The sequence below is a fragment of the Sus scrofa genome, chromosome 13 (assembly GCF_000003025.6).
Source record: "Sus scrofa isolate TJ Tabasco breed Duroc chromosome 13, Sscrofa11.1, whole genome shotgun sequence".
NCBI lineage: Eukaryota > Metazoa > Chordata > Mammalia > Artiodactyla > Suidae > Sus > Sus scrofa.
Window position 1 is genome coordinate 122200613 of NC_010455.5, and position 24834 is coordinate 122225446.

At 50.8% G+C, this 24834-nt stretch overlaps 1 protein-coding gene across 28 annotated transcripts; it reads left to right on the plus strand.

Annotated features, from left to right (window-relative positions):
- EIF4G1 (eukaryotic translation initiation factor 4 gamma 1) lies at nucleotides 2876–24759 on the plus strand. Of its 28 annotated transcripts, none has more exons than XM_005670027.3 (34): nucleotides 2894–3046; nucleotides 3867–3923; nucleotides 4141–4234; nucleotides 4531–4617; nucleotides 5103–5123; nucleotides 5669–5845; nucleotides 6068–6167; nucleotides 7246–7358; nucleotides 8169–8261; nucleotides 8441–8507; nucleotides 8926–9756; nucleotides 10013–10101; nucleotides 10201–10387; nucleotides 10480–10613; nucleotides 10742–10900; nucleotides 11045–11233; nucleotides 11410–11607; nucleotides 11834–11980; nucleotides 12178–12414; nucleotides 12590–12694; nucleotides 12820–12979; nucleotides 13183–13283; nucleotides 13926–14028; nucleotides 14692–14794; nucleotides 15283–15515; nucleotides 15652–15770; nucleotides 15896–16068; nucleotides 16597–16722; nucleotides 16878–16959; nucleotides 19650–19748; nucleotides 19855–19989; nucleotides 20109–20190; nucleotides 20332–20472; nucleotides 24122–24751. In XM_005670027.3, exons 3-34 carry the CDS (start codon nucleotides 4175–4177, stop codon nucleotides 24304–24306), a joined length of 4836 nt encoding a protein of 1611 aa, XP_005670084.1. In that variant the 5' UTR covers nucleotides 2894–3046; nucleotides 3867–3923; nucleotides 4141–4174; the 3' UTR covers nucleotides 24307–24751.

A 24834-nucleotide genomic window follows, 5' to 3' on the forward strand; every position in this document is an offset into this window, starting at 1 on the left:
CCTTGGGGACATGGACCCCCTCCATACAGCAGAGGAGAACATGTGGCCCTGTCAGATAATTGCTGGCATTCATTTAACACTGTGGGTTTAACCTCTGAACAGTGACCATTACTTAATAGATCGTCAATAAATGTTGAATGAACAGTTATACTTCTGAGATGTCAAAACAACTTTGAGAGGTCGGTATTATCCCTGTGTTTTGGTGAGGAACATAAAGTTTGGAGAGGTTCAATAACTTATTCAAAGTCGCATAGTAGTAGAGCCAGGATAGCAATCTAAGTCCATCTGACTTCAAAACACATTCCCTTATTCACTATGTTAATCAGCCTCTGTAGCCTTGAAGAGTTGTGGACCCTATTGCAGTCCAAACTTTTGGCTAGCTGAAAAGAAACAGCGGCTTTGGATTGAGTGTCTCCTTTGCCTTCTCTCTGCTCTCACTTGGCAGCCTGTGTAAAAACCTTTATAAAAGGTGGAAATGCTGGACTTGGGAGTCAACAGACCTGTAAAGCCCCTTTAATGGGAACTGCCATAGTCTTAAGCATATAGCACTTAAGAATGATGAGCCTCTATTATAGCAGGGTTATAGTAATTGCCTTACCTGATTTCTAATGGTGGTGATGTTAAAACAAATTGGAAAGTGACTTCCATCCAAAGAAACATCAACAATAAAAAGTAACAAGTGACACAAGTAACAACGTGAATGAATTTCAAATTTATTATTTTGCATGAAATAATCCAGTTTTTTAAAGTACACTGTTAATTCATATAAAATTTCACTTTTATACAATTTCTAGTGACAAGGTCAGTTGTTATCTGTGGGAGTGGAGAGAAAGATGGTTCCAAAGGAAAGGAGTAAAAGTTGAGAGTGATGGAATTAGTATCTTGATTTGCAGTGGTAGTGGTAGTGATGATATATATCTCAAAACTCATCAAGTTGTACATATATATGTATTTTTTGTTGTCGTTTGTTTTTTAGGGCCGCACCCAAGGTGTATGGAGGTTCCCAGGCTAGGGGTCTAATTGAAGCTACAGCTGCCAGCTTACGCCATGGCAATGCCAGATCTGAGCTGTCTGTGACCTACACCACAGCTTACGGCCACACTAGATCCTTAACCCACTGATCAAGGCCAGGGATCAAACATGCAACCTCATGATTCCTAGTCAGATTTGTTTCCGCTGTGCCACGATGGGAACTCCCAGAAGAATTTTTAAAGATGAAATCAACAGGACTTGATTTTGATCCAAACATCAATAGGAACTGATATCTGCTGAGATGATGTAACATGTGGATGGGAAGGAATTTAGGGGTGAATCCCAGATTTCCTGGTTAGGCCCGCCTATTCACCACATGTGTAATTTCCTGGGCCAGGGATCAAATTCTTACCACAGTATCAACCCAAACCACTGAGGTGATACCACTGGGTCCTTAACCTGCTCTGCCACAAGGGATCTCTGGTAGTACCTTGGTTCTGACTGTTGTTCAAGAGTGATTTCTGAGCTGGGAACGAATTGGCATGTAGGCAGTAATTGATTTTTATTTATAAGTTTGCTTAGGGAGAAAGAGAAATGAGAAGACCAGAGAAGGGAGCCAGCCAGTCAGACATGATAAAGTCACAGAACTCAAATGAAGAGCATCACAGAGAACACTCTAGATCTTTCATTTTTCTATGGTTCCTCCTCTATGTGTCTATTCTGCTCTCCTTTCTTTGGAGCATCAGTTACTCATCCAATGGGAATAATGATACAATCCATTTTGTAAGAAGTTGTAAGGATTGAGATCACAAGGGTCATATATTCAGAGTGACCAGTTCATCATTGGTGCCAAAGAAATTGTTTTCCTGTGAGATTATATGTGTTTGGATACAGAAGGGGGCAGATGTGGAGGAGAGAGAAGAAATAGCCTTTGCTAGGCACCTAGGCACTGTTTTAAGCACTTTCACAGGAATTAACTCCTTTAAATCCTCACAATGGTGGGTAAAAGTTCAAACTTGAGCTAGACTGCCTAGTTTCAAGTATTTCCTTTTTTTTTTTGTCATGCCCATGGCTTCCTGCAGTTTCTAATTTCTAAGCTAGGGATCAAACCTGTGCCACAGCAGTGACACCAGCCAATGCAGCTGAGCCACACAGAAACTCCAAATAGTTCCATTTTACAACCTATAAGTAAGTAGTAGAGTTTGGATTAAATTCTGGGGCTGACTAGGAGTAAGTAGATTTGACTCTAGTATGTCCCTTCAGGCAGTTTAAAATCTTTTGGCTACTGGGCAGGGAGGGGTCTTGGGATTACTTGTTCCACCACTATTTGAAGTTTGTGTGATTGCTTTTAGTTCCTCCCTGGGAATGGCCGATTTTTATTCTTTATAAAAGACAAATCTAGTAGTTCCCTTATTAAAGATCCCACGTTGTCACTGCAGCGGCTCGGGCTGCTACTGTGGCACGGATTCCATCCGAGGTCAGGGGACTTCCATATGCTGGAAGATGTGGCAAAAAAAAAAAAAAAGAGACAAATTTACTAATTCCCTAGTTAGAATGTTTCAATCCTTATTAAACATATAAACATTCAGTTTAATAAGTCTTTTATTGATCTAATCTACATTACTTTCAAAGGCTGCCTAACGTGTGTTTCTTTCCGCATTTGTACCATGATTTACTTCGGCAGGACTGAGTCTTTAATTTCAGTATTCTCAGCCCCCTGCCAGCACTTAGCCTAGCATTCAGTATGCACTCAATAAATGCCTGCTCAAAGTATGAATGAACTAAAGAATCGCGGAACTGAGTCGCAGAGGGGGATCGGTCTGGGAATTCCAAAGTTCGGGAGGGGACACGGGGGCGGGCAGTGGCTGTCACATGACTAGGCGGGGCAAATCCCATGTGCTTCGCGGCACCGGGCAAGGCTCCGCCCTCTGCGCCGGTCACGTGGGGGCGCCGGCTGCGCCTGCGGAGAAGCGGTGGCCGCCGAGCGGGATCCGTGCGGGGAGCCGGAAATGGTTGTGGACTACGTCTGTGCGGCTGCGTGGGGCTCGGCCGCGCGGACTGAAGGAGACTGAAGGTAAAGCCGCCATGTCCGGGCCCGACCCGGCCCCCCCATCCCCTCCCCCCGCATCCGCCGCCATCCGGGCCGGGACCGGCTACCCTGCGCCGCCTCCCCGGCGCCCTGGCTCCTCGGCCCAAGCCCGGGCCCCGGGCCGCCAGGGCCCGATCCCCGGCCCACGTGTGCCCGGCCTGGCCCGGCCTGGCTGCTGGGTGGGGGTGGGGGAGCGCGGGGCCGGAATATGCGGTCCCCGCGGGCTGGGAGGGCGCCGGGTTTCCCGGCTGCTAAGTGCCACCTCGGCCCGACCCGAGGAGGCCCTACGGGCGCAGGCACCGCGACTCCCGGCCCGCCGCCCCCTCCCCCCTTTGCGGCCCGGCCGCCGGGAAGTGACACGTTGTTCTTTGGCACTGGCCGGCGCTGCGCAGGGAGGGCGCAGGGGAGGGAGGCGGCGGCGGCGGGCAGGGAGGAGCCCCCGGCCCCGCCCGCCCTCCAGGCCGACCCTCACTTGCTTCAAACCGGCTCTTCTTCGGCCGCCGCCCGCCTGGCCTTTTACGGCCCGACTGCCGCTTTTCCTGGCCTCCACTCCTGGGCGGCGGCAGGCCTCGCCTCTAGCCCCGTGCGGGTGCACCCGCGGCCACCCGCGGCAGGCGTGCCTTGTGTGCCCCTGGGCCAGGCCCCGAACCCGGTGTCCCCGGGTGGGGGGTGGGGACACCACGGCCGAAGCTGCTAGCTCCGTTTGTGATCCGGGAGCCTGGTGCCAGCGAGACCTGGAATTTCCGGTCTGGTTGGTCTTGGGCCCCGCGGAGCCAGGTTGATACCCCCCACCTCCCAACCCCAGGCCCTCGGATGCCCAGAACCTGTAGGCCGCACCGTGGATTTATTCTTAACCGAGGGGGTGAGTGAGGGGCTGTTTCAGCAGATCAGGGGGGGTGGTTGGAGCTGCGGGTCTGACAAGGTGTCGGTGGGGACATAGGCTGGGTTTTATGCTCCTTCACCTTTTTGGCGATTCCGGGGCTTGTTGTGGGACCCAGACCTTGCTTCATCCCTCCCCCACTCCATTTGCCTTAAGCTTGGGTCCCTTCCCCTTTCCGAGCTCCGCTCTTTCCCAACAGGTGCTGGGGGGACCCTGATGTGGCACCAAATGAAATGAACAAAGCTCCACAGCCCACAGGCCCCCCACCTGCCCCATCCCCTGGACTCCCACAGGTAATTAGGGAGGAATTAGCAGCAACTGGGGTGGGGGTGGGGGAGACCAGGCAGCCGGGTCAGGAACAGGTTCCAACCTCTGGATTTTCCCACCCCCTTCTGTGTCAGGGCAAAGTGCAGCTTCCTGCTGCCAAATTGAGGCAGGGCCCCGGGGCTGTTCTTAGGGGCTGTCTTGGGGAGGGTATATGTGGACTGTTGAGGCTCTTGCCACAGCTCTGCTCCCCTTACTTCACCAGCTTGAGTTTCTGCCCCACCTGGGTTTCCCCTCTTGCTGAATTCTGGTCTCCCCCCTTCAGCCAGCGTTTCCCCCGGGGCAGACAGCACCGGTGGTGTTCAGTACGCCTCAAGCGACACAAATGAACACGCCTTCTCAGCCCCGCCAGGTGAGGGGCTGTGGGGAGGGGAGTAGGGGGCCTGGGTGGGAACCATGTGAAGCTTAGGCCAGTTTGGGCCTAGGATGGAAACTATGGAGGCCTTGTACCTGCCCCAACTTCCTGACAGTTGCTTTCATGCGGTTCTGCACTTTGCACTGTTGATTACTTACGGTGGCTGGCCCCTTGGAGTATGTAGTTGGTGGGGATGGCATTCCTAGGGGTCCTGGTGCCTTGGGGGCAGTGCTTTGGGCCCTGCTGCCAACTCCTGCTTTCCTGTTTTCTTTTACTGGGAGGTTGCCATTGCTCCATTCCCCATCCATCTTTCTCTTTTGGACTGTGGCAAGATAAACACTCCAGCTAGTTCTTGCCTTTCTCTGTTCCCTAAATTCTTCCTCACAAGTGGGAGAGGATTCTTGTCCTGCTTCCTTCATTTTCTTTCCCTCCTCATCACCTTGGGGATAATTCTTTTCTTTCCTGTCCCCATGTGCTCTCAGGGAGGATTCAGGTCTCTGCAGGTAATACCCCATTGCTAATCCTGAACTCTCTCCGGGTCTCACCCTTACACTCTGCCCTAGTCAGGGGCTAGACTCAGTCTGGGTCCTCAGTCTGAGGCTGACCGATGCATGTTAGGGGCTAAATCTTGTGTAGTTCACATCTGGGAACTGGGAGACTGTTGCATGTTAGCGGTGAGCTCCTCAGTACCTTAGGGTGGAGCAGTGCATGCTGGGGAGTATGTTGCTGAAAAAGGCTTTACTTAGGCATGATGCATCTGGGTGTTAGGAAGCCTCTGCTGAAGGATAGCCTGGTGAGGTGATCTGAGTATGCATGGCAGGGAGGGAGTAAATATACAGAGTGCCAAGTGTATACCTGAGTTTGGAGGGCGTATGTGAGTATAAGAGGCCACTTAGCCATCACTTGGTCAAGTGAGTCTTGGAAGTGTTGGTCTTCATGCTCCAAAGCCCCTGGTACTTCTCTCCTGACTAGAGACATAGTGGAATGGCCCTTTTGCTGTCCACCTCCTCCCCTTCCCATTGCCAACTGCCTTCCTCCCTCCTGACAGCACTTCTACCCTAGCCGGGCCCAGCCCCCGAGCAGTGCAGCCTCCCGAGTGCAGAGTGCAGCCCCTGCCCGCCCTGGCCCAGCTGCCCATGTCTACCCTGCTGGATCCCAAGTAATGATGATCCCTTCCCAGATCTCCTACCCAGCCTCCCAGGGGGCCTACTACATCCCTGGACAGGTGAGGCTGGAGGCTTGGGGGCTGGAAGCCACAGAACCTTGTACCCTCCCACCCTCCCCCCTCCCCTCCAGTCCCATCTCTTCTCCAGAGGTGGGACTTCCTTCTGGTCATTGCCTAGAGTTGGCTTGTCCTGTCTTGTCCTACATACTCTTTGTAGTCTGATATGGTCTTCATAGCTCCCTTAACTCCTTCATTCTCATCCTCCCCTTTCCCCTCCACCAGGGGCGTTCCACATATGTTGTCCCGACACAGCAGTATCCTGTGCAGCCGGGAGCCCCAAGCTTCTATCCAGGTGCAAACCCTACAGAGTTTGGGACCTACGGTAAGCAGGGGAGGGAGTTAGGTGAGAGTGAGTCCCAGGGAACATCTAAACTTGCTTACTAATTCCTAAGACCCTTCCCAGGTTTGTCTCTTGGTCTAAAAATGGTAGAGGTAGTAGGGATTGGTGCTTAATATGTAATTGGTGTGGGGGTGGCGGGAGAGGGTCTTATAGTATCGCTGAGAGTTGGGAGTCCTCCCCACATCAAGGAGTATAGTTCAGGCACCAGTTTGAGGGCCTTTGAGTAAATATTCCCTGTGACACTCATTCCATGCTTGGGGGGAGCCCATGTAACATGGATTTGGGAAGTTTTTGTAGCTGTTTTTCATTTATATTCTAGGAAAGGATTAGTCTGTTCTTTATGGCAGTGGTTTCCAAAATTTTTTGATCATCAGGAAAAATTTTGAGTATGTACCTCTAATACGGGTATGTTTCTATTTGTTTATATGTATGCATCATTTAAACAAATAACACTTATGTTGCTTGTCAGAAACAACTGGAAGCTATGGATGATGTTAAAGAACGCATCTCATTTTGGAGACCATTGCTTTAAGGAATTTTCCGCATCCTGGGCCCAGTTCATAATGTGACTTTTTGTTTCCTTGCCCCTTAGCAAAGGGCTGGAGACTGGAACTGGACTCAGGTTGAATGGAACAGGGCTGGCAGATGTTTTTATCATTCCCAGCCAAAGACCTGATTCTGTTTCAGGTTAAGTAGTAGCTGCTCTCTGAGTGTATGTGTATGTTTTGGTGGGGTGCATACATGGTACCTTATGGAGTAGAAGAGGAACAGACAGAGTCCGGGTGGCTGGAGTGTGGTGGGGAGCGAGTGCCTGCCTATAAGGGGTGTGTGTGTGTCAGTGTTAGGAATGCTTGTAAACGCCGTTCAGACTGGTTCCCCAGCTTTGATAGACACCTAATTCCCTTGGGGAGGAGGGTAGGGCAGGGCAAGGGGCTGGCTGTGGGAGAGGAGAGGTGGGTGGGGAAGGGGTGGGAGGTTTTTAGGCAGACATTTGTTGTGTGGTTGGGCCCTAACCCTGCCACTGTTCTTCTTTTCCCTGTGTGTTTTTCCCCTCCTCAAGCTGGCGCCTACTACCCAGCCCAGGGTGTGCAGCAGTTTCCCACTGGTGTGGCCCCCGCCCCAGTTTTGATGAACCAGCCACCCCAGATTGCTCCCAAGAGGGAGCGGAAGACTGTGAGTAATAGCAAGGGGCTTTAGGACATCTGGGAAAGGGAGAGTCAAGGTCAGGCATGTTGCAGGTCAGGGAGCAGGAAGTTGAGGGAGATCTTCAGCTGAGAGAAGGCAGAGAATGGGGGTCTGTGAAGTGCTCTGGTTCTTTGTAAGGTATAAAGGTACCAGTGTAAAAGAAGTTTATAGGAAAGACTGAAGTGCCTGCTGGGGAAATTTCTGAGAGACCCGAGTTCTGTGGTCCATAAGATAGAAGTTTGGTTTGGGGTTTCTGGTGGCTTGCCTTGGAAATGGTTTGTTTTCTGTGGCCCCACCCCCCAGTCCTGGAAGCTCTTGAGGCCTCCGCCTCTGCTCAATCCTCAAGCCTTGGGCGTGGTGCCCAGAATAGGGTGCCAGGGCTGGGGAAGCCGCTGAGTCACCCTGGCTCCACCCACTGGATCTGGGCCCTGCCCCCAGAGATCAGGCAGACTAGCCACAAGTGAGCCGGATGGGTGCTAGATGGGGGTCTTGGGCCCCAGGGCTTGCAGCCATTGCCTTGGGGACTGCTGGTGGGGCAGGGATGAGGGAGGGAGGGGCATTGTGATGTACGTCTCTGTCTCTTCTCTGTGAGGTCAATGATGTCTTAGGGGTGGGGGCTAGGGCAGGGACTACAAGAGCAGCCGGATGGGTTGACAGTAGAACTCATGGGATTTCTTGCACTCACCCACCTGCTTCTTGGTGGGGGGTGGGGGCTTGGCCTAGAGTCTTAGGAGTGGGGCAGGGTGGAGAGGTGGGTTCCTCCAGCTTCCCACTCATCCCTTAGCTTTCTTTCCCCAGATCCGAATTCGAGACCCAAACCAAGGAGGGAAGGATATCACAGAGGAAATCATGTCTGGGGCCCGAACTGCCTCCACACCCACCCCTCCCCAGGTACTGTCTGTTCTTTGAGTGATGCCTTGGACTCCTAGGTCCCTTGGTCTTTTTTTCAACTAAGGGATTTATTTCCTTGCTTTCCTGGATTTCTAGGCAGCTAATGTAGAAGCGACTCTAATAAAGAAGGGGTGCGGGACCCTTTTAGGGCAAACTTGGTAACCCTTTGTGTCCTGCAGATGGGAGGCGGTCTGGAGCCTCAGGCTAATGGGGAGACACCCCAGGTTGCTGTTGTAGTCCGGCCAGGTAAGTAAGTGGGGCAGAGTTTTAACGGGGGAAAGGAGTGTGACTTAAAAATGCCAAGGAAAGAGGTTCCTTGTGGTATAGCTGGTTAAGGTTCCAGCATTGTCACTGCTGTGGCTCTGGTCCCTGCTGTGGCGTGAGTTTGATCCCTGGCCCAGGAACTTCTGCATGTCCTGGGTGGTGGTAAAAATATGCCACGGAAGTGGAGTGACTTGAACCGGGTGTCAGAAGAATGACGTAGGTTTCAGGCAGTAGGATTTCAAGTAAGAATGGAAAAGACCTGGGTAGGAGAAGACGGATGGTATGGTGGTGATCTGGATCATGGCAGCTGGGTATTAGGTTGGGAATGCTAGGCTGGGAGGAGGAAGAACAACAGCAGTGAAGGACTTGCCTCTAATTACTCGTTCTTCCTGTGCTGCAGATGACCGGTCGCAGGGAGCAAGCACTGGGGACCGGTCAGGGCTGCCCGGCCCAGAGCACAGCCCTTCAGAATCCCAGCCTTCATCACCTTCTCCGACCCCATCACCACCTCCAATCTTGGAACCGGGGTCTGAGCCTGATCTTACAGTCCTCTCTATTCCTGGGGACACTCTGACAGCGGGGATGATGCAGATGTCTGTGGAAGAGTCAACTCCCATAACCCGTGAAACTGGGGAGTCATACTGTCTCTCTCCAGAACCCACTCCCCTGGCTGAACCCATACTGGAAGTAGAAGTGACGCTTAGCAAACCAGTTCCGGAATCTGAGTTCTCTTCCAGTCCTCTCCAGGTTCCCACCCCCCTGGCATCTCACAAGGTGGAAATTCTTCCTGAGCCTAATGGCACAGTCACATCTGAGAATTTGGAACCAGAGGTGGAGTCAAGCCCTGAGCTTGCCCCTCTCCCTTCCCCAGCTTGCCCTTCTGAATCCCCCATGCCCATTGCTCCAACTGCCCAACCCGAGGAACTGCTCAACGGAGCCCCCTCGCCACCAGCTGTGGACTTAAGCCCAGTCAGTGAGCCGGAGGAACAGGCCAAGGAGGCTTCAGCATCGGTGGCTCCCCCCACCATCCTTTCTGCCACTTCAGCTGTGTCTCCTCCAGCTGCTTCCCTTGCTCAGGAGGAGAACATGGAGGAAGAGGAAGAAGAGGAAGAGGAAGGAGAAGCAGGAGAAGCTGAGGGTGAGAAGGGAGGAGAGGAACCACTCCCCCTAGAGAGCACCCCTGCTCCAGCCCACCTGTCCCAGAATTTGGAGGCAGCAGCAGCCACCCAAGGTAAGGTGTGGCTGAGTAGTAGAGGTGGGGCAGACTGGGAGGGTGTGGTTCTTGTTCTTCACTGGTGACCTCCTGTTGGTGCCATTTCGTCTGGGTCCTAGAGGCCCTGGTAATGGAACCTAAGGGCTAGATTTAGGAATTTTAAGTTTAGAGAGGGTGTGACGTAAGAAATACTGTACAGTGGCTGCTTTTTCTTTTTCCCAGGGGTTAGAACTGCTTCTTAAGTTATTCTCACTCCTTCCCCCCCCCCCAATAGTGGCAGTATCTGTGCCAAAGAGGAGACGGAAAATTAAGGAGCTCAATAAAAAGGAGACTGTAGGAGACCTTCTAGATGCCTTCAAGGAGGTAAGGGAACAGAAAGTAGCAGAGGAAGAAGGGCTAAGTTTGGGTATGGAACAGTGGTCTCACTGCAACCAAAACGGAATATCCCAACAATGGTTACAGGTGAACCCAGGAGTACCAGAGGTGGAAAACCAGCCTCCTCTAGAGAATAATCCCAGCCCAGAACCTGAGGGCAACAGTGTGCCCCTGCAGCCTGCGGAAACGGATGAGACCTGGGACTCAAAGGAGGACAAGATTCAAAATGCTGAGAACATCCAGCCCGCTGAACAGAAGTATGAATATAAGTCAGGTATGCCGAAGGAGGGGATGGAAAGGGCTGAGTATTCTGATCAGGGCCTCAGGAGAGATCACTGGGATTAGTTCATCCTGTTTTCCTTGCAGATCAGTGGAAGCCTCTAAACCTTGAAGAGAAAAAGCGTTATGACCGTGAGTTCCTGCTTGGCTTTCAGTTCATCTTTGCCAGTATGCAGAAGCCTGAGGGATTGCCCCATATCAGTGATGTGGTGTTGGATAAGGTTGGTAGGCTTGACGGGGAGGTTAAGTTTGGGCTGGTTGGCTGGCTGGAGAGGAGCCAGAGGTCCTGAAAGAGTTGTCTGTAGCCCTAACTAGCCTGTTTTTGATACTTCTCCTGTCCTTTTTGCAGGCCAATAAGACACCGTTGCGACCGTTGGATCCCACTCGGCCTCAAGGCATAAACTGTGGCCCAGACTTCACTCCGTCCTTTGCCAACCTTGGCCGACCAGCCCTTAGCAACCGTGGGCCCCCAAGGGGTGGGCCAGGTGGGGAGCTGCCCCGAGGGCCGGTGAGTGGGACTGGCAAGGGGAGTGAGGGTGTTGGATCCCTGTATCTCATAGTGGAGTAGGAAGAAGTCAGCCCTGGAGATGTGATGGTGTCACAGGTTGGCTGACTCATTCTGTGTCTTTTCTTGTCTCTGCTCCTTGCTTAGCAGGCTGGCCTGGGACCCCGGCGGTCTCAGCAGGGTCCCCGAAAGGAACCACGCAAGATCATTGCCACAGTATCAATGACTGAAGACATAAAGCTGAATAAAGCAGAGAAGGCCTGGAAACCCAGCAGCAAGCGGACGGCAGCCGATAAGGACCGAGGGGAAGAGGATGCTGATGGCAGTAAAACCCAGGTACCTGCAAGTCCTACGAGCCTCCGTTCCTTCTCTTCAAGGTCTGCCCTCTTTGCCTCTGTCCATTCTCATCCCTACTGCCTAAATCTCTACCACCCTCTTCATCTTTCCCAGTAGCCCCTGTTCTTCTGAGAACTTCACTGGATCCTTTGTCTTTTCTCTCCTTTCCCCTCTAGGACCTGTTCCGCAGAGTGCGCTCCATCCTAAATAAGCTGACACCCCAGATGTTCCAGCAGCTGATGAAGCAGGTGACGCAGCTGGCCATCGACACTGAGGAACGGCTCAAGGGGGTCATTGACCTCATCTTTGAAAAGGCCATTTCAGAGCCCAACTTCTCCGTGGCCTATGCCAACATGTGCCGCTGCCTCATGGCGGTTAGTTTCCACTGTTTTCTAAACCTTGTGGTCTAGCTTCCCGCTTGTCTTCCTGAGCTGCTTTGAGTCTAGTTTCTTGGTTCTCCTCCAGCCTGTGCTGTTGGGGGCAGCCAGGAGGAGGCAGAGCCAGGGCCAGAGGTGTTCCTGAGCCAGGAGTTGAAGACTCTTGGAGGGTTTTACCCTGTCCTGGACTGGTCTGAATGTGACATTCTCTTTGACACAACAGCTGAAAGTGCCCACTACAGAAAAGCCAACAGTGACTGTGAACTTTCGAAAACTGTTGTTGAATCGATGTCAGAAGGAGTTTGAAAAAGACAAAGATGATGATGAGGTTTTTGAGAAGAAGCAAAAAGAGATGGATGAAGCTGCCACGGTGAGAAAAAAACACCACTGCTCACCCAGATGCCATTCCGCTGCAGAAGTGGCAGGGTAGGGGGAATAGTGGTGTTTTGAGAGTTCTGCTTTTGGATGGGACTGCTTGCTGCTAGGTTTAGGATCTAGATGAGGAGAGAAGGGTTTGAGCTGAATGGCTGGGTGCCTTTGATGTGATCCTTGTCCCATGACTGGCAGGCAGAAGAACGGGGACGCCTGAAGGAAGAGTTGGAAGAAGCTCGAGACACAGCCCGGCGGCGCTCTTTAGGGAATATCAAATTTATCGGGGAATTGTTCAAACTGAAGATGTTAACAGAGGCAATCATGCACGACTGTGTGGTTAAACTCCTTAAGAACCATGATGAAGAGTCTCTTGAATGCCTTTGCCGTCTGCTCACCACCATTGGCAAAGACCTGGACTTTGAAAAGGCCAAGGTAGGGGTCCTGGGATATGGCAGAGAACAGGCTGAAGCGCCTCGGGTCTGCTGTCTGAGTGGCAGTGTGTGCCACTGAGCTGCAGCGGTGGAGCCAAGGGTCAGAGGAGGAGCAGGGCCCACAGCTGGAGGCGAGGTTTTCAAGTTCCTGACCTGATCCCTTTGCTTCTTACTAGCCCCGAATGGATCAGTATTTTAACCAGATGGAGAAAATCATTAAGGAAAAGAAGACTTCATCCCGAATCCGCTTTATGCTGCAAGATGTGCTGGATCTGCGACGAGTACGTGTCCCCTTTATGCCACTGTTAGTCTACTGCCTCTGACCCCACAGTCACAGCTCATGACACTGGTTTGTATAGCCTGCTCTGATGTCATTACCTCCCTTGTGACTGGCCTGTTCCCACAGAGCAATTGGGTCCCGCGCCGAGGGGACCAGGGTCCCAAGACCATCGACCAGATCCACAAGGAAGCTGAGATGGAGGAGCATCGGGAGCACATAAAAGTGCAGCAGCTAATGGCCAAGGGCAGCGACAAGCGTCGGGGTGGCCCTCCAGGCCCACCCATCAGTGAGTTTGAGGCTGGGACTGGGGAGGGACAGTTTGAGGAGTTGTGCTTTCCACTGATGACTTCTTGTTAGTGCCACGTGTCTGGGCCACTGAGACCCCCTGATGGAACTGAGGATCTGAGGAAGGGATCTGGGGAAAATCCCAAAGGAACAAGGTTGCTGGGACTTACTCATCATTCCATCATGCGTTCCTTTTTTTCCCAGGCCGTGGCCTTCCACTTGTGGATGATGGTGGCTGGAACACAGTCCCCATCAGCAAGGGCAGCCGCCCTATTGACACCTCACGACTCACCAAGATCACAAAGGTGGGTGGGTGTGTGTGTGTGTGGTGCGTGCGCGCGCCCATGTTGGGGGGGGTGACCTCAATGATGGGAGGGGTCAAATGGGTTTTAAGCACAGGTTTGGATCTTTGTTCCCTCATTTGCTGAGGTTGGGAAGGTGACAGCTGATTTTTCCTTTTAGACTGATGGTTAGATTGCTGGAGATGGGACTGCCGATTTTAAGGGGTGTGTTCACATTGGTCTGGACTAGTGGTCAGCACCCTGGCAGCATTGCCAGACCCAGCCATTCCCTGCTTCTGTATAGCCCACCAGCTAAGAATGAAAGTTTGCTATGTTTTTTAATGGTTGAGAAAAATCAAAAAGTAAAGTGAAACTGCGTGACAAGAGATTATGTAAAATTTGAATTTCAGTTTCCATAATTTTATTGGAACATAACAACCACGTTCATTCCTTTTATGTGCTGTCTGTAACTCCTCTCGTACCACAGCAGCAAAGTTGAGTTGTTGAAACTTAGTGATCTGTAAAGTTTAAGATGTTTATCATCTGGCCCTTTACGGAAAACGTCTGCTTGATCCTGGTCCAGGCTACTTGCAGCTATGTATGGTAGGGGCTGGCTGGGGGCTTTGGTTAGATTAGACCCACTCTCCACTCCCTTTTCTTCCTCAGCCTGGCTCCATCGATTCTAACAACCAGTTGTTTGCACCTGGAGGGCGATTGAGCTGGGGCAAGGGCAGCAGTGGAGGCTCAGGAGCCAAGCCCTCTGATGCAGGTATGGAGGCCACTGTAAAGAGCCGGGTGGGTATTAGGAGTTTTTCTGGTGGTCTAGCGGTTAGGACTCAGGTGCTTTCAATGAATGGGGTGGCCGGGGTTCAGTCTCTGTTCTGGAAACAGATCCCACATCAAGCCACTATATGCTGCAGTACCCTCGTCTCCCCAAAAAAGAGCTGGGTGGTTACTGATCACCTCTTTAGAGGGCAGAGCCGCCTCTTTTTTTTTTTTTTTTTGCCATTTCTAGGGCCGCTCCCATGGCATATGGAGATTCCCAGGCTAGGGGTCTAATCGGAGCTGTAGCCACCAGCCTACACCAGGGCCACAGCAACATGGGATCTGAGCCACGAGTGCAATCTACACCACAGCTCACGGTAACGCTGGATCCTTAACCCACTGAGCAAGGCCAGGGATCGAACCCACAACCTCATAGTTCCTAGTCGGATTCGTTAACCACTGAGTCACAACGGGAACTCCGGGCAGAGCCTTCTCTATGCAGGAGGCTTTCCGTACAGAAGTGGTTCGATAACATAGGCAGTATTTACTTAGAATTAGGGACTGAACTGCTTTAGGGTCAGGACTAGGACCAGGTGTCCTAAACTGGCCAGTGGGATATGGGATGTAAGGAAATAGAGATTTTAATCTGGGTTTTCTGCCTCCCCAGCATCAGAAGCTGCTCGTCCAGCTACTAGTACCTTGAACCGCTTCTCAGCCCTTCAACAAGCAGTACCTACAGAAAGCACAGATAACAGACGTGTGGTACAGAGGTGAGGTTTCCTTGGTGTCTTTGTTCTTCACACTGAATACTGATTGGATTTTTTTTTTTCCTTTTATTTATTTATTTATTTATTTTTGCTATTTCTTGGGCCGCTCCTGCGGCATATGGAGGTTCCCAGGCTAGGGGTCGAACTGGAGCTGTAGCCACCGGCCTATGCCAGAGCCACAAAAACGCGGGATTCGAGCCGCGTCTGCAACCCACACCACAGCCTGCGGCAACGCCGGATCATTAACCCACTGAGCAAGGGCAGGGACCGAACCCACAACCTCACTGCGCCACGACGGGAACTCCCTGATTGGATTTTGACTGTTGCCATAGGAATCCTCACACCTGTAATGCTCAGAGCTCCTGACTAACATTGGGATCTATTCCTGATGCCAAGACCAAGGCCTGACAGTTGCTCAGCTTGTTGGATAGTTAAATAAGAGGGTACCTGGTCAGTACAGATAAGAGAGGATGTGCTTATCTGTCTTCTAGGAGTAGCTTGAGCCGGGAACGAGGTGAGAAAGCTGGGGACCGAGGAGATCGCCTAGAGCGGAGTGAACGGGGAGGTGACCGTGGGGACCGGCTTGATCGCGCACGGACGCCTGCTACCAAGCGGAGCTTCAGCAAGGAAGTGGAAGAGCGGAGTAGAGAGCGGCCCTCCCAGCCTGAGGGACTGCGTAAGGCAGCTAGCCTCACGGAGGATCGGGACCGGGGGCGGGATGCTGGTAAGGAGCTGAAAGGGGAAAGGAAGGGTGTGGGCTGTTTGGGGACTAGCCAGTCCCGTCAGTGTCTTCAGAGCTCTAGATCCTGTGCTAGAAAGTCTGGTCTGAAAAATCTTAAATCTATTTTTCCCTCTCTCAGTGAAGCGAGAAGCCACCTTACCCCCTGTGAGCCCCCCGAAGGCAGCACTGTCCGAAGAGGAGCTGGAGAAGAAATCCAAGGCCATCATTGAGGAATACCTCCATCTCAATGACATGAAGGTAGGCAGCGGGAATGGTGGAGTGGTCTGAATGATGGCAGGGTGGGTGGGGAGGGGCCTGTGCTGACAGGTGTGGGTGTAGGATCTGGACCAGGTGGTGACTGTCCTCCCTCCTGTGCCCTGTAGGAGGCAGTGCAGTGTGTGCAGGAGCTGGCCTCACCCTCACTGCTCTTCATCTTTGTGCGGCACGGCATTGAGTCCACGCTAGAGCGAAGCGCCATTGCCCGTGAGCATATGGGGAGGCTGTTGCACCAGCTGCTCTGTGTTGGACACCTCTCCACTGCTCAGTACTACCAAGGGTATGACCGCTTTTACATACCCACTAATTTCTCTCCTTCGTAGCACCTGTGGAACCTTGGATAAGCGTGTAGGCTCCTCAGCCATGCTGGTCAATGCTATTTTGGGGGATGAGCCATCTAAGGAAAAGGTGGCCTTTGGAGTTCCTGCTGTGACTCAGCGGGTTGAGAATCTGACATAGTGTCCGAAGATGCAGGTTTAATTCCTGGTCTTGCTCAGTGGGTTTCTTTAAGCTGCGGCATAGGTCAAAGTTGCTGCTCGGATCTGGCATTGCTGTGGCTGTGGTGAAGGCCGGCAGCTGCAGCTTCGATTCAACCCCTAGCCAGGGAACTTCCACATGCTGCAGGTGTGGCTATTAAGAGAAAAAAAATGAGAAGGTGGCCTGTGCCTGAAATAATTGCCCCATTTTAGGAAATGTTCTTGAGGGGCTCCATGGTTGATCTTTTAGCCATGACTTGGTTGTCCCAGAGGATGGGTAGGAGTGCAGCTTAGCTTTACTAGATTGCCCTGACTTTGAACTCTCTTTACAGGCTATATGAAATCCTAGAATTGGCCGAAGACATGGAAATTGACATCCCTCATGTGTGGCTCTACCTAGCAGAACTGGTAACGCCCATTCTGCAGGAAGGTGGGGTGCCCATGGGGGAGCTGTTCAGGTAAGCCCCTTGGGTGGAATTCAGGGGAGGTAAAGACTGGAAAAGCCTGGGAGAGGGAAGGGAGGTGTGGCAGGTTAGACCCCTGGGTTTAGAGGGGTAGCCTAGTGTGTTGAGAGGGCGTGGGAGGCTATCAACACTGAATTTTTCTCTTGTAGGGAGATTACAAAACCTCTCAGACCCCTGGGCAAAGCTGCTTCTCTGTTGCTGGAGATCCTGGGGCTCTTATGCAAAAGTATGGTGAGTGAGAGCCTTTCAGAGGTGATATGTTGAGGATTTCTCTTCCCACTTTGTGCTTTGGGCTGCTGGCAGTGACCCTGAGGCCCCATGACCCTTTGGTGGGATGGCATTGCTGGTGATGGTAGTGCTGCGTTGGTACCTGGGAGAGGAAATGTCGAGGCTAGCACACACTCTCCGACCAGTTCCTCTCATGTGTTCTGGCCAAGGCTGGAGGAAAATGGAAACCTAGGCCTTGATTCATTGATTGATTCAACTAGCACTTTTTAAGAACATTTACCACATACTAGGTGCTGGAAACAAAGCAGTGAATAAAAGAGGAAACAAGTTAGAAAAGAAAAATGTGAGAAATAAATGACAGCTTAATAAAAACAACAGTGAAGTAAAGTGTGAAATAAAGTAGTTGAAATGGAGTGCCTTAAGTATTGTGAGGTTGCAAAAGGATGTCTATTTGGTAATGTTCATGACAAACTGCTTTGTGAAAGTTAATTTTGACTAGTGAGTAGAAAGGTGAGATGATGGGAAAGGCAGGTTGGGTGTGGTGCTTGGTGGTGAGCTGTTGGAAAGTAGTTTTAGGAGTTCAGCTAGAAGTTCCCATTGTGGCTTGGTGAATTAAGGACCTGACATTGTCTCTGTGAGGATGCAGGTTCGAGCCCTGGCCTCGCTCAGTGCGTTAAGTATCTGACGTTGCTACAAGCTGTGGCATATGCTGCAGGTGCAGCCATAAAAAGAAAAAAAAAAAAAAAGAGTTCAGCTACATGGAACTTGGAGGAATGAATCTTTGAATTAAGAAGTATTGTCCTTTTAGTATCATGTTAATTCTCTTAGGTAGAAATATATGCCAGGATAATTTCTGTTTCAAAGAAAAAACATTTTGAACTACTTATGTTTCTCACTGACCCTGAGGTACCACAGATTATACAATATCATATTTATGCACTATTAAGAAAGAAAAGACTGTGGTGATATTTTTAAAATGTGAGGAGCTCCCTTGTGGTGCGGTGAGTTAAGGATCTGGCATTGTCACTGCAGTGACCTGGGTTCCTGCTGTGACATGGGTTTGATCCTTGGCCTGGGAACTTTCACACATACAGGTGCAGCCAAAATAAATAAAATAAAAACAATGTATATAACTGAAGTACTTTTTGTGCAGCAGAAATTATCACAATGTTATAAAACAACTATATGTCAATAAAACTTAAAAAAAGTTTTAAAATGTGATGTGTCAATTGTGAGACAGTTCAATTTTAGTGGTGTTAAAATGGGCATTCTTTTTTTTGTTTTTTTGCTTTTTAGGGCCGAATCCATGGCATATGGAAGTTCCCAGGCTACACTGGTTGAATCAGAGCTACACCTGCCCGGCCTACGTCCACAGTCACAGCAATACAGTATCTGAGCCGCATCTGCAACCTATACCACAGCTCATGGCAACGCTGGATCCTTAACCCACTGAGCGAGGCCAGGAATCAAACCTGCAACCTCATGGTTCCTAGGTGGATTCGTTTCTGCTGCTCCATGATGGGCATTCTTAAAACCCAGGAGTTATAGTAATTTTGTCAAGGGTTTGAATATCTGTTATTGTAAAACAGTGATGCCTTCAGAATATCATGCCCCTTACAGAAAATGAACTCAGACTGCTGTTTATGTGAAGATTTTCTGATTTGTGTTGGGGATGGAAGTTATATCTGCTTCTAAAATTTTCTGGATTTGGGAACCAAATAAGCATACTTGTAAGTTGTTCTTTCCTAGTTCCCCGCTGTGGCTCAGTGGTAACAAACCCCACTAGCATCCATGAGGATGCGGGTTTGGTCCCTGGCCTCACTCAGTGGGTTAAGGATCCAGCATTGCCGTGAGCTGTGGTGTAGGTTGCAGATGTGGCTCAGATATTTGCTGTGGCTGTAGGTGTGGACTGGCAGCTGTACCTCCGATTGGACCCCTAGCGTGGGGTTGCAGGTGTGGCCCTAAAAAGAAAAAGAAAAAAAAAAGTTATTCTCTTCCATAAGTGTTTGTTACCTGAATAATGGAAAACAAAGCTTTTTTTTTTTTTTTTTTTGTCTTTGTCTTTTTTGCTATTTCTTGGGCTGCTCCCGAGGCATATGGAGGTTCCCAGGCTAGGGGTCGAATTGGAGCTGTTAGGCCTCCGGCCTACGCCAGATCCACAGCAACGCGGGATCCGAGCCGCATCTGCAACCTACACCACAGCTCACGGCAACGCCGGATTGTTAACCCACTGAGCAAGGGCAGGGACCGAACCCGCAACCTCATGGTTCCTAGTCGGATTCGTTAACCACTGCGCCACGACGGGAACTCCAAACAAAGCTATTTTAGGAAAAGAAGTGTGGAAGACTAGGATGAGTTATTTGGATTTGGTCATTGACCTTTTTGTGGTCCATTCATTCTTTGAGAATCCTGTGACAGCTAATTGACATTTTTTTGGAGGCTCTTAGGCCATCCTTCAGGTCTCATAACACTGTAGTGGATGAATTCTTGTGACTTTGGGTGATTATTTGACTGATGTCCGTGCCCAATACTAGACTGTAGGTAGGCATGGAGGGTCTGTTCCCATTCAGTGCCTCTGTGGCATCTAGGCTCCTAGTGGGCTTCCAGTGTGTATTTATTTGTTGACATTTGTGGAGCCATTGTATTCTTGGAGAGAAAAAGAGTTGCTGAGTTTTATGTTTTATGTTTTTCAGGGTCCCAAAAAGGTGGGATCACTGTGGCGAGAGGCTGGACTCAGCTGGAAAGAATTCCTACCTGAAGGCCAGGATGTCAGCGCCTTCATCACTGCACAGGTTTGTGGCTGGAGTTAGGTTCTCTCTCACATCTGGGGCCAGCCAGTCCACACCTCTTCCCTCATCTCATGAGATGCACTTACCTGCCTCCAACTCTTGCTTGCAGAAGGTGGAGTATACCTTGGGAGAGGAGTCAGAAGCCCCTGGCCAGAGGTTATTCTCCTCTGAGGAGCTGAGCAGGCAGCTGGAGAAGCTGCTGAAGGAGGGCAGCAGTAACCAGCGGGTGTTTGACTGGATAGAGGTATATTTTTCCTGGATAAAGAAGAGGTGGTTATTGATGTGTGGGTGGGGGCAGCAAGAATAGATCCTTCCAGCATAATTAACTTATAATATCTGCTCGTTGCTTTTTCTCCTGCACAGGCCAACCTGAGTGAGCAGCAGGTAGCATCCAACACATTGGTTCGAGCCCTCATGACAACTGTCTGCTATTCTGCAATTATCTGTAAGAGAAGCCAGGGAGTGGGTGGGGCAAGGGTGGGCCCAGCAGCCATGTGGAGGGAGGGAGGGAGGTTTTGGTCTTTGCCTCCAGTTCTGAACCAGGCTGAGTGCATTATTCCACTTATCCCTGTCTTCCTCCCTCTAGTTGAGACGCCTCTCCGGGTGGATGTTGCGGTGTTGAAAGCACGAGCGAAACTGCTACAGAAATACCTGTGTGATGAGCAGAAGGAGCTGCAGGCGCTCTATGCTCTCCAGGCCCTTGTAGTGACCTTAGAACAGCCCGCCAGTAAGAGCCAGGCCACAGGAGTGGGAGTGGGTTGGAGGAACTGCCAGATAGTAGGGGTAGTTGTGAAGGGGTCTCAACTCAAGAAAGGTGGGTGGTCATTGGAGCAAAATATCCCGATGGTTGAGCCCTTTCCCCTGCAACACTGGTGTCCTTACCTACAAGTGAAAGGAGTCAGACTCAGCCTTGAAGGTTAATTGACCATCCACTTTGTGCCTAGAAGTGCAGAGGTGATAAATGGTAACATTTTCTTAGTGTGGGCCCTCTGCCTGACAATAGGGCTGAGCTGCTTTTCTTTCTTTGCCTCAGTTACTTCTCACAACTGTTGTTTAGGGTAGATGGTGTTGCCCCCTTTTCCATTTTGGGAGGCTGAGGCTTAGTGTAACATGCCTGAGATTATGTATTCAGCAAATAGGCATGCGCCAAGGCATTGGGGTGGTGGCAGTGCTTAAGTCAAGTGTAGTTCTGTTGGCATGAGTCAGGTGGATGTTGGAAGATGTGTCCTGTAGGGTACTCTCTCGGGGAATATACTGAGTCAGAGAGAATAATGGAAATTGACACGTGGGAGATAAATGACAGATGGGAGGGGGGAGACTTCACAAGAAAAAACTGTATAAAGGGGTGCCTGAGGTGGAAAATATGACACAAGGTAAAAACTGTTGAAGGAGGAAGACCAGGGTGGGAAGCACAGCACCTAGTGTATGTGAGGCAACATGGGTAGAGAGATGGACATGGTCAGGTCATGCAGGGCAGTGTAAGTCATGGGATAGATTTTGGGCTTTAACCTAAGGATGAGAAAAGGCCTTTTGTGGGTTTGTTTTTTTGTTGTTTGTGTTTTTGTTTTTGTTTTTGTTTTTTTTGCTTTTTAGGGCTGCACCTGAAGCATATGGAGGTTCCCAGGCTAGGGGTTGAATCACGGCTGCAGCTGCTGGCCTACACCATAGCCACAGCAGTGTGGGCTCCTCAATCCACTGAGTGAGGCCAGGGATTAAACCCGTGTCCTTATGGACGCTAGTCGGGTTTGTCAACCACTGAGCCCTGACAGGAACTCCTTTTTTTAGTTTTTAGATCATCCTGGCCATTAGTGGGAGGAGTGGTTTGGAGTGGGCTGAGTGTGACTATGGCAGATCAGCAGATCAGGGAGCACGTCGGTAGTGGCTTAGCCTTACTGGTGACAGTGGAGATGGGAGGAGGAGCGGGCAGACTCTAGACATACAGTACACTGGCCTGGGGAGGGCATGATGTGAGATAGGAAGCCGTATGACTCCCAGGAGAGTTTTAGCAGGTGAGGTGCCATTCCCTGGTGGGAAGGGAACATTGGGTCAGGTTGAGTTGTTTGTAGTCCTTGGTGAGGGTGAACAGAGATGTCAGTTGGGTAGATGACGTGGTATCTGAATTCATGGAGGAGGAAGAGGTCAGGGCTGGAGGCCCATCTCTTGAGTTGCTGGTACAGGACAACACACGTGCAAGTCATAAGAAGGGGGGTATTCCCGTTGAGGCTCAGTGGTAATGAACCCAACTAGTGTCCATGAGAATTCAAGTTTGATTCCTGGCTTCTCTCAGTGGGTTAAGGATCCGGCGTTGACGTGAGCTGTGGTGAAAGTTGCAGATGTGGCTCAGATACTGCGTGGCTGTGGCATAGGCCGGCAGCTGCAGTTCGGTTCACCCCCCTAGCCTGAGAACATCCATATGTTGAACTGTGGCCCTAAAAAGCAAAAAAAAAAAAAAGGAAGAAAGGAAAGAAACACACGAGGGTATGGGATTGTCCGAGGAATAGAGCCTTGAAAGGGTAGCGGTCCCACAGGTAGGGACCAAAGGAGGACAGGACCCTTTGAACAAAGGACAGAGTGATTTTTTAGGAGAGAGAGGTGGTCAGTAGTGCTAGATGCTGCTTGAGTTCCACAGGACGACGTAATTTAGGGCCTCTAGAGTGTGAAAACAAGGAGGCAACCCTGGCAGGAACATTATTTGGGGCGCAGGGGGCAGAACCTGTATTGGAAAAGACAGTGTAATACTCACTGAATCAACAAGAAAACAGCAAGTGCTGATAAAATCTTTGACAGGTCTTTTGTTTGGCCGTCAAGAAGTAGTGGCTGTAAAGGAGGTCATTTGTGTTTAGATTGGAGAAACTTGGGCTTGAAGACACACACATCATTTATCCACGGTAGAGTGGATAAATGATTGTGTAAGGTCCTTGGGGTTGGTGTGCATGGGATTTGGAGAACAGGTTTGGGATAAATGATCTGCTGTTGCCATTGCTGCGGAATGAGGGTGGGAGGCTACCCATAGACAGTGGTTGTGGATTTGAGGGTGTGCATGCCCTGAGGAGCTGTCCTGGCTTGCAGCTTCTCATAGACGGCTCAGTCATTGTTTAACCCAGGCCTGGACTCTAGATTCTCTGCTTTATTCAGAGGAAATGCATTCACTACTCAGTCTCCCTCTGCTCTTAAGAATGTCATGTTTGGAGTTCCGTCGTGGCGCAGCAGAAACCAATCCGACTAGGAACCATGAGGTTGCGGGTTTGATCCCTGGCCTCGCTCAGTGGGTTAAGGATCTGGCATTGCCGTGAGCTGTGGTGTAAGGCACAGACACAGCTCGGATCTGGTGTTGCTGCGGCGGCTACATCTCTGATTAAGACCCCTAGCATGGGAACTTCCATGTGCCATGGGTACGGCCCTAAAAAGACATGTATATATAACATGTTTGCTTTGGAAGGACTGGCAGTGTGATGTATTGGTAGTGGAATAGATTTTTTTTTTTTTGGCTTTTTCTAGGATGCACCTGCGGCATATGGAGGTTCCCAGGCTAGGGTTCTATATTGGAGCTGTAGCCACCAGCCTACACCATAGCCATAACAACGTGGGATCCAAGCTGTGTCTGTCAACTACACCACAGCTCAGGGCAACGCCGGATCCTTAACCCACTGAGCAAGGCCAGGGATTGAACCTGCAACCTCATGGTCCCTAGTCGGATTCGTCAACCACTGGGCCACGATGGGAACTCCTGGAATAGATTATATTCAGGGGTTATTCGGGTGCTTCGGAATTTGGAGTAGCTCTGGGTGAAGGAGAAAGAGGGTCAGAGCAAGGGGTGCCTGAGTTGAGCCTAAAGGAATTCACTAGGAAGGTGATAAAAGGTGAAAGAGAAAGGATATTCCTGGCAGTGGATACAGCACACACAAAGTGTTAAAGCACAGAGGTGGTGTGTATGTTTAGGAGATGTGTGGAAAGTAAAGAGAAGATTGAGAGTTTGTTGGGATCTGTAATGAGGGCCAGTGAATGTTCCAGGTTGTACCCTTGACTTTTGTTAAGAGATACATCTGAGGCTTTTGTGATTTCCTAAATTCAGGAGTACCAACTCTGCAGTTTTGCCCATTAAGTATATCATGAATGGAGAAGTTTGAAGCTGCTGAGGTGAGGCTGGGCAGGTTTCTAAGTTTTGTCCAAGTGACTCATTCTTGTGCACCGTCTCTTAGATCATGAGATTAGCGTCCTGTCAGAGACCTAGCCACTCTGGAATGGCCAGACACAAATGTCAGCATAGTGGGTCAGGGTCTTATCTCAACAGTGGAGCTTAGAGGAGGGATCCCTGGGGGGTGGGATGGGCTGGTTGTGGGCAGTATGCCTCTAACTACTGTCCTGCCTGCTTACAGACTTGCTTCGGACGTTCTTTGATGCGCTGTATGATGAGGACGTGGTGAAGGAGGACGCCTTCTATAGCTGGGAGAGTAGCAAGGACCCCGCTGAGCAGCAGGGCAAGGGTGTGGCCCTTAAATCTGTCACAGCTTTCTTCAAGTGGCTTCGTGAGGCGGAGGAGGAGGAGTCTGACCACAACTGAGAGCGGGTGGGGTCGGGGCCTCAGAGCCCCATGGACACTCGGATGGCCAAGCCAGCCGCCCGGACTGCAAGGGGGGGCGGCGGCAGCAGTGGCGGCGGCAGTGGGTGCCTGTAGTGCGATGTGTCTTGAGCTAATAAAGTGGCTGAAGAGGCAGGATGGCTTGGGGCTGCCTGGGGCCCCCCTCCAGGATGCTGCCAGGTGTCCCTCTCCTCCCCCTGGGGCACAGAGATATATTATATATAAAGTCTTGAAATTTGGTGTGTCTTGGGGGGGGCACCACCGCCTGCCCCTGGGGTCCTTTTTTATTTTCTGAAAATCACTCTTGGGACTGCCGTCCTCGCTGCTGGGGGCATAATGCCCCAGCCCCTGCACCACCCCTGCTGCTGCCTGGGCAGGGGGAAGGGGGGGCACGGTGCCTGTAATTATTAAACATGAATTCAATTAACTCACTGCCTCTCTGCTTTATGGCCTGCTCCCTCTGGAGAAGGGGTCTGGATAGGTGGGCAGCCTCCTTTCCAGAGCTGGCAC

Bases quoted from the DNA above. Each gene is read 5' to 3' on its own strand.
- EIF4G1 (XM_021068595.1), top strand. From the start codon at position 4,175: ATGAACAAAGCTCCACAGCCCACAGGCCCCCCACCTGCCCCATCCCCT. The intron at 12,415-12,589 runs GTAGGGGTCCTG...GCTTCTTACTAG, and splicing joins TGGACTTTGAAAAGGCCAAG to CCCCGAATGGATCAGTATTT. The intron at 12,695-12,819 runs GTACGTGTCCCC...CTGTTCCCACAG, and splicing joins ATGTGCTGGATCTGCGACGA to AGCAATTGGGTCCCGCGCCG.